The sequence below is a fragment of the Lonchura striata genome, chromosome 34, assembly GCF_050655825.1.
Source record: "Lonchura striata isolate lonStrDom1 chromosome 34, ASM5065582v1, whole genome shotgun sequence".
NCBI classification, from domain to species: domain Eukaryota; kingdom Metazoa; phylum Chordata; class Aves; order Passeriformes; family Estrildidae; genus Lonchura; species Lonchura striata.
This window is the reverse complement of record NC_140736.1, coordinates 5738960-5747846: the sequence shown is the minus strand read 5'-3', so window position 1 is coordinate 5747846 and position 8887 is coordinate 5738960. Positions and strand designations below refer to the sequence as shown.

Below are 8887 nucleotides of genomic sequence, written 5' to 3'. Positions count from 1 at the left end.
AAACTCCAAAAACCCCCAAGATCCCAAAACCTCAAATCCCAAAAATCCCAAACCCCCAAATCCCAAAAACTCAAAATCCCCAAATCCCAAAATCCCTGAAACCCCAAAATCCCCAAAATCCCAAATTCCAAAAACCTCAAATACCCAAAAATCCCAAATCCCCAAAATCCCCAAAATTCCCAAAATCCCCAAATCCCAAATCCCAAATCCTGGATGCCGGCGTTACCGCAAAGGATTTTTTAATTTACAGCAGAAATAGGAAAGTTCCAGAATTCCGTACAAAACGCGCTATGGACAATAAATACAGTACAAAACCCGCCGGAATTCCGGGAATTCCGGGAATTCTCCGCTCGGAAAGTCGGGAATTTGGGGGATCTCCTATTGGAAATTCAGGATTTTTGGGGATTCTCCGCTCGGAAATTTGGGAATTTGGGGATTCTCCTCTTGGAAATTTGGGATTTTTGGGGATTTTCCACTCAGAAATTTGGGGATTTTGCACTCGGGAATTCGGGATACGGAATTCTCCTCTCAGAAATTCGGGAATTCTCCACTCGGAAATTTGGGATTTTTGGGGATTTTCCACTCACGAATTCAGGATACGGAATTCTCCTCTCAGAAATTTGGGAATTCTCCTCTTGGAATTTTGGGGACTTTGGGAATTCTCCTCTTGGAATTTTTGGGAATTCTCCTCTCAGAAATTTGGGGATTTTGGCACTCGGGAATTCGGGATACGGAATTCTCCTCTCAGAATTTTGGGAATTCTCCACTCGGAAATTTGGGGATTCTCCTCTCGGAAATTTTGGGAATTCTCCTCTCAGAAATTTGGGGATTTTTGGGAATTATCCCCTCGGAAATTTGGGAATTTTAGGAATTCTCCTCTCAGAAATTTGGGGATTTGGGGAAATTGGAAAATTTTCCACTTCAAAATTCAGGAATTTAGGGAATTTTCCTCTCAGAAATTTGGGAATTTTTCACTTAGGAATTCTTTCTGAAATTTATGAATTTTGGAAATTCTCCTCTCAGAAATTTGGGAATTTTAGGGATTCTGCTCTCAGAAATTCGGGAATTTTGGGAATTTTCCACTCAGGATATTTCAGGAGTAGGGAATTCTCCTCTCAGAAATTCGGGGATTTTGGGAACTCTGGGATTTCTCCTCCCAGAAATTGGGGGATTTGGGGATTTTGGGAATTCTCCTCTCAGAAATTCAGGAATTTGGGGAGGCTCCGGAAACTCCAGAATTTGTAAAAAAATAAAATAAAGATGGCGGGCGGGGGGGGGGGGGGGGGGGGGGGAATTTTGGGGTTTTCTTCCCTTTCTGTGGGAATTTTTGGGGCGGAATTTTTGGGATTTCGGGAACGATCCCGGGCAATTTCGCTCCCGGGGATTTGGGGGATTTGGGGGAAGGAGGCGGCTCCGGCTCCCGACCCCGGCGCTCCGAGGGATTCGGGATCTTCCCACGCCGACCCCGACCCCGATCCCGGGATTTTCCCTCTGTCCCGTCCCGATCCCGATGGATTTGGGGTTTCTCATTCCCATCCGAATCTCGATCCCAATGGATTTGGGATTTCCTGTTCCCATCCCAATGGATTTAGGGTTTTCCCATTCCCACCCTGATCCCGCTGGATTTGGGGTTTCTCATTCCCATTCCCATCCCAATCCCGCTGGATTTGGGGTTTTCCCATCCCGATGGATTTGGGGTTTTCCCATCCCGATGGATTTGGGGTTTCCATTCCTATTCCCATCCTGATGGATTTGGGGTTTCTCATTCCCACCCTGATCCCGATGGATTTGGGATTTCCTGTTCCCATCCTGATGGATTTGGGATTTTCCACCTCTCCCGTCCTGATGGATTTGGAGTTTCCCATTCTCATCCCAATGGATTTAGGGTTTTCCCATTCCCACCCTGATCCCGCTGGATTTGGGGTTTCTCATTCCCATTCCCATCCCAATCCCGATGGATTTGGGGCTCCCATTCCCAACCCAATCGCGATGAATTTGTGGTTTTCCCATCCCGCTGGATTTGGGGTTTTCCCATCCCAATCCTGATCCCAATGGATTTGGGATTTCCTGTTCCCATCCCGATGGATTTGGGGTTTCTCATTCCCACCCTGATCCCGATGGATTTGGGATTTCCTGTTCCCATCCCGATGGATTTGGGGTTTCTCATTCCCATCCCAATCCCGATGGATTTGGGGCTTCCATTCCCAATCCTGACCCCAATGGATTTGGGATTTCCTGTTCCCATCCCAATTTCAATGGATTTGGGGTTTTCCCATCCCAATCCCGATGGATTTGGGGTTTTCCCATCCCGATCCCGATGCATTTGGTGCTTCCCATTCCCATCCCGACCCCGCTGGCTCTGGGGCTCTCCCAGATCCCGGGAAAGCTCCGGAATTCCCACATTTCCCACATTTCCCACGTTTCCCACATTTCCTGCTCCTCTCTCTCCTGAATTTCCCATCCAGCATTCCCAAACTTCCCATTTTGAGGCCGATCCCACATTCCCGAATTTCCCGTTCCTCTCTCTGTGGCCAATCCGCATTCCCGCATTTCCCATCTGGGGGCCGATCCCACATTCCCGAATTTCCCATCCCGCATTCCCGAATTCCCGCTGCTCTCCCCAATCCCGGTTCCTGTTCTCGATCCTGGTCCTGCTCCGTTCCCATTCCCATTCCCGGTTTGATCCCGGTGTCCCGGTCTGATCCCGGCGTCCCGTTCCCAATCCCGGTATCCCGGTCTGATCCCGGCGTCCCGTTCCCAATCCCGGTATCCCGGTCTCGGTGTCCCAGTCCCGGTGTCCCGATCCGATCTGTGTCTCCCAATCCCGGTGTTCCGTTCCGATCCCGGTGCGTTCCCGGTGTCCTGTTCTGATCCTGGCGTCCCGGGGCTGTTCCCGATCCCGTTCCCGGTGCCCGTTCCCGGTGTCTGTTCCTGGTGCCCGTTCCCGGTGTCCCGGTGTGTTCCCGGTGCCCGTTCCCGGTGCCCGTTCCCGGTGTCCCGGTGCCCGTTCCCGGTGTCCCGGTGTCCGTTCCCGGTGTCCGTTCCTGGTGTCCATTTCCGGTGCTCGTTCCCGGTGTTGGATCCGCCGCGGGCTCTCCCGTTCCCGGCGCGTTCCCGGCGCGTTCCCGGCCTGCGTTCCCGGTCTCCCAGCCGCCGCCCCGCCGCCGTCATCTGGTGCACGTCCGGGCGGCGCCGAGGCCGCCGTTGTGGCTGGGGGGGGGCAGGAGGGGCTCGGCGCGGCGCGGTGGCCCCGCGCAGGGCGCCGCCGCTGCCGCTGCCGGTGCCGGTGCCGGTGCCGGTGCGGCGCCGCGCGGCTGCTGCAGGTTGAGGATGCTGTCGATGGCGCTCTGCAGGTGCTCGCTCAGCGAGTCGTCCCGCGGGCTCTCGCTGCTGAACGACGCCGCGTCCACCTCGGCCGCCTCGGCGCGCCGCCGCTTGCCGGCCCACGGCGGCTCGGCCGCGCCGCCCTCCTCCTCCTCCTCCTCCTCCTCCTCCTCCTCCTCCTCGTCCTCGTCCTCCTCATCCTCGTCCTCCTCCTCCTCCTCCTCCTCGCCGTCCGACGGCTCCTCGGGGGGACCTTTCCCGGGCCGGATCCTCCCGGCGGCTCCCGGCTCCCGGCGCAGCGCCGCGATCGCCGGCCGGCGCTCCGAGCGCGCCGCCGCCTCCCGCGGCTGCGGCGTCTCCCGGCTCGCCTCCCGGCTCGCCTCCCGGTGCTGCCGGTCGATCTCGCGGTCGATCTCGCGGTTGATCTCGCGGCCGATCTCCCGGTAGCTCTTCCTCAGCGGCAGCCGGCACGGCGCGGCGCCGGCCTTGGGCAGCGGCGCCGCCGGCGCTTTCTTCTCCAGGGATCCGTTGAGCTGCGCCGCCGGCGCCGCCGCGCCGGCGCTCCCGGCGCTCCCGGCGCTCCCGGGCGGGATCCCCGGCGGGTCCAGCGCCGTGTTGTGGATCACCTTGCTGAGCCCGGCCTCCTGCTTGATCTTGAGCTTGAGGCCGATGCGGCTGCGCGCCTCGTACGTCTTCATGGGCGGGCGGCTGCGCGACGGCAGCGCCTCCTCGGGCTCCCCTCCCCCGCCCCGGGGCTCCCCTCCCCCCCGGGGGTCCCCTCCCCCCCGGGGGTCCCCCAGCCAGGTGACGCTGGGCGAGCCCCCCCCGTGCTTGATCAGCAGCTTGGGGGGCGCCGGGGGGGGAGGGGCGGGCGGGGGAGGGGCGGGGGAGGGCTGGGGGAGGGGCAGCGAGGAGGAGGAGGAGGAGGAGGAGGAAGGGGGGAGGGCGTGGGAGCGGGACGAGGACGAGGAGGACGAGGAGACGTATTCGTCTGCAAGGGAAAGGAGAGGAGGGTTAATTAGAGCTCATTTGCATGTCGATGGCGGCAATTGGCTTTCGGCCCCGCCCCTTTTCCCACGGGGCTGACTGACCCTTGACTGACCCCTTTGATTGACCCTTAATTAACCTTTGATCGACCCTTAAATAACCTTTGATCAACCCTTAATTAACCTTTGATTGACCCTTAAATAACCTTTGATAGACCCTTAATTAACCTTTGATTGACCCTCAAGTAACCTTTGATTGACCCTTAAATAACCTGTGATCAACCCTTAAGTAACCTTTGATCGACCCTTAATTAACCTTTGATCGACCCTTAATTAACCTTTGATTGACCCTTAATTAATCTTTGATGGACCCTTAAGTAACCTTTGATAGACCCTTAATTAACCTTTGATTGACCCTTAAATAACCTTTGATCAACCCTTAATTAACCTTTGATCGACCCTTAAGTAACCTTTGATCGACCCTTAATTAACCTGTGATCAACCCTTAATTAACCTTTGATTGACCCTCGGTGTTTTCATGGGAGTTTGACAGGTCCCAAACCCCAGGAATTCTGTCCCAAATCACAGGAATCCCATCCCAAAACCCTGGGAATTCCACCCCAAACCCTGAGAATTCCACCCCATTCCCACTGGGATTCCTGCCCCGTTTCCCAGGATTTCCACCCCATTCCCGGGATTCCCAGCCCTGTTCCTGCCATTTTCCCGGGATTCCCTTCCTGTTTCCCAGGATTCCCTCTCCATTTCCTGGCATTCCCACCCCATTCCCGGCATTCCCACCCCATTCCCGGCATTCCCACCCCATTCCCGGTATTCCCACCCCATTCCCGGCATTCCCACCCCATTCCCGGTATTCCCACCCCATTCCCCGGTATTCCCGGCATTCCCACCCCATTCCCGGTATTCCCACCCCATTCCCGGTATTCCCACCCCATTCCCGGTATTCCCACCCCATTCCCCGGTATTCCCGGCATTCCCACCCCATTCCCGGTATTCCCACCCCATTCCCGGTATTCCCACCCCATTCCCGGTATTCCCACCCCATTTCCCGGTATTCCCACCCCGTCTCCCGGCCCTCCCGGCGTTCCCACCCCACTCCCGGGATTCCCTCTCCATTTCCTGGCATTCCCACCCCATTCCCGTTGATCCCTCCCCATCTCCCGGTATTCCCGGCATTCCCAGCCTGTTTCCTGGTATTCCCACCCCATTTCCCGGTATTCCCACCCCATTTCCCGGTATTCCCACCCCATTCCCAGTATTCCCACCCCATTCCCGGCATTCCCACCCCATTCCCGGAATTCCCACCCCATTCCCAGTATTCCTAGCATTCCCACCCCATCTCCCGCCACTCCCGGCGCTCCCTCTTGGTTTCCCGGTATTCCCACCCCATTTCCCGGCCTTCCTGGCGTTCCCACCCCGTCTCCCGGTATTCCCGGCGTTCCCACCCCATCTCCCGGCACTCCCGGTATTCCCACCCCATTCCCGGTATTCCCACCCCGTCTCCCGGCACTCCCGGCGTTCCCACCCCACTCCCGGTATTCCCTCCCCACTCCCGGGATTCCTGGCATTCCCACCCCACTCCCGGTATTCCCGGTATTCCCACCCCACTCCCGGGATTCCCGGTATTCCCACCCCACTCCCGGTATTCCTGGTATTCCCTCCCCACTCCCAGTATTCCCGGCACTCCCGGTATTCCCACCCCATTCCCGGCGTTCCCTCCCCACTCCCGGTATTCCCTCCCCACTCCCGGTATTCCCGGTATTCCCTCCCCACTCCCAGTATTCCCGGCACTCCCGGTATTCCCACCCCATTCCCGGCGTTCCCTCCCCACTCCCGGTATTCCCGGCACTCCCTCCCCACTCCCAGTATTCCCGGTGTTCCCTCCCCACTCCCGGCACTCCCGGTATTCCCACCCCACTCCCGGTATTCCCGGTATTCCCTCCCCACTCCCGGTATTCCCGGTATTCCCACCCCACTCCCGGTATTCCCGGTATTCCCTCCCCACTCCCGGTATTCCCACCCCACTCCCGGGATTCCCGGCGCTCCCTCCCCACTCCCGGTATTCCCGGGGCGCACCGGGCCGCTCGCGGGCCAGCTGCCGGTCGAGCGCCAGCGCCGTCTTCTCCTCCTGGATGAAGATGCGGTCGATCATCACCATCTCGGCCGAGGGGCTGGCGCGCTGCGGGCACGGCACGGGCTCGGCAAGGATCCGCCGGCCGGGATCCGGGATCCCGGGGATTCGGGGGATTCGGGGGGATTCGGGGGGATTCGGGGGATTTGGGGGATCCCGGGGGATTTGGGGGGATCCCGGGGGATTTGGGGGGAATTTGGGGGGATTTGGGGGGATCCCGGGGGATTTGGGGGGATTCGGGGGGAATTTGGGGGGGATTCGGGGGGATCTGGGGGGATCCTGGGGGATTCGGGGGGATCCCGGGGGATTTGGGGGGGATTTGGGGGGGATTTGGGGGGGATTTGGGGGGATCCCGGGGGATTTGGGGGGAAATTAAGGGGATTTGGGGGATCCCGGGGGAATTTGGGGGGATTCGAGGGGATCCCGGGGGGTTTGGGGGATCCCGGGGGGATTTGGGGGGAATTTGGGGGGGATTCGAGGGGATCCCGGGGGGTTTGGGGGATCCCGGGGGGATTTGGGGGGAATTTGGGGGGGATTTGGGGGGATCCCGGGGGATTTGGGGGATCCCGGGGGGTTTGGGGGGATTTGGGGGGATCCCGGGGGATTCGGGGGGATCCCGGGGGAATTTGGGGGATCCCGGGGGATTTGGGGGGATTTGGGGGATCCTGGGAGTGATCCGGGGGGACTTGGGGGATCCTGGGGGGATTTGGGGGATCCTGGGGGTGATCCCAGGGGGATCTGGGGGGATTTGGGGGGAATTTGGGGGGATTTGGGGGTGATCCCAGAGGGATTTGGGGGGAATTTAGGGGATTTTGGGTAATCCGGAGTGATCCCGAGGGATTTGGGGGATCCTGGGGGTGATCTGGGGGAGATCCCGGGGATTTGGGGGGATTTGGAGGGATCTTGGGGGATTTGGGGGGGATTTGGGGGTATTTGGGAGTATTTTGGGGGATCTGGGAGGGATTTGGGTATTTTGGGGCGCGGGGCTCACCCGCGACTCCTCGAGCAGCAGCAGCCGGTACTTGTTGAGCATGGCCCGGGTGCGGCGCAGGAGCTGCTCCGACACCGCCTCGAACTCCTCGTCCACTGCCGGGTCGGGATTTGGGGATTCGGGATTTGGGGATTCGGGATTTGGGGATTCGGGATTTGGGGATTCGGGATTTTGGGATTTGGGGATTCGGGATTTGGGGATTCGGGATTTTGGGGATTTGGGATTTGGGGATTCGGGATTTGGGGATTCGGGATTTGGGGATTCGGCATTTGGGATTTGGGGATTCGGGATTTGGGGATTCGGGATTTGGGGATTCGGGGTGTGGGAGTTGGGATTTGGGGGATTTGCGGGATTTGGGAATGGGGATGTGAAGGAAGGGGAAGCAGAGGAAAGGCCTCGTTATTCCAACGTTCTCCCTTCTCCCAGTGCTCCCGTTATCATGTTATCCCATTATCTCCGTTATCCTGTTATCCCATTATCCCATTATCCTAAAATCCCAATATCCCGATATCCCGATATCCCATTATCCCAAAATCCCGATATCCCATTATCCCAATATCCCGATATCCCGATATCCCAATATCCCAATATCCCGATATCCCAATATCCCAATATCCCATTATCCCAATATCTCAATATCCCATTACCACATTATCCCATTATCCCATTATCCCGATATCCCAATATCCCAATATCCCAATATCCCATTATCCCATTTTCCCATTTTCCCAATATGTCAATATCCCATTACCACATTATCCCAATATCCCATTATCCCGTTATCATGTTATCCCATTATCCCATTATCCCAATATCGCATTATCCCGTTATCCCGTTATCCTGTTATCCCATTATCTCGTTATCCCATTATCCCAATATCCCGTTATCCCAATAGCCGATTATCCCAATATCCCGTTATCCCATTATCCCGTTATCCCGATATCCCGATATATCCCGATATATCCCGGTATATCCCGATATATCCCGGTCCATCCCGGTATATTCCGTACCGCGCTGGCAGTCGGCGCGGCCGGGCAGCACGCCCTGGTACACGTGGTAGGGCAGCCCCGGTACCCCAATCCCCAATCCCCAATCCCCAATCCCGATATATCCCGATATATCCCGATATATCCCGATATATCCCGATATCCCGATATCCCGATATATCCCGGTATATCCCGGTATATTCCGTACCGCGCTGGCAGTCGGCGCGGCCGGGCAGCACACCCTGGTACACGTGGTAGGGCAGCAGGCGGCGCAGCGCGTCGCCCAGCGAGCGGAACGGCGCCCGCGGCTCCGGGTGCAGCACCGCGCCCTGGTGCCGGTGCAGCTGCTCCAGCAGGCTGCGAAGGAAACAGGGTTTGGGGTGAAAAACGGGAAATTTGGGAAAAATCAACCCTTTGGGGGCAGAAACAGAAAAATTGGGCAAAAAAACCC

At 57.9% G+C, this 8887-nt stretch overlaps 1 protein-coding gene across 2 annotated transcripts in view; it reads right to left on the bottom strand.

The window, feature by feature from the left end:
• Positions 1-222: 222 nt before the first annotated feature.
• BICRA (BRD4 interacting chromatin remodeling complex associated protein) overlaps positions 223-8887 on the bottom strand; it is a 28086-nt gene continuing 19421 nt past the window's right edge. For both annotated transcript variants that reach the window (XM_085564761.1, XM_085564762.1), the window contains 4 exons: positions 8645-8793; positions 7451-7545; positions 6405-6507; positions 223-4315 (listed from right to left, as the gene is read on the bottom strand). In XM_085564761.1, the coding sequence (XP_085420887.1) occupies positions 3168-4315; positions 6405-6507; positions 7451-7545; positions 8645-8793 (1495 nt within the window). In that variant the 3' untranslated portion in view covers positions 223-3167. The remainder of the gene's footprint in view (positions 4316-6404; positions 6508-7450; positions 7546-8644; positions 8794-8887) is intronic.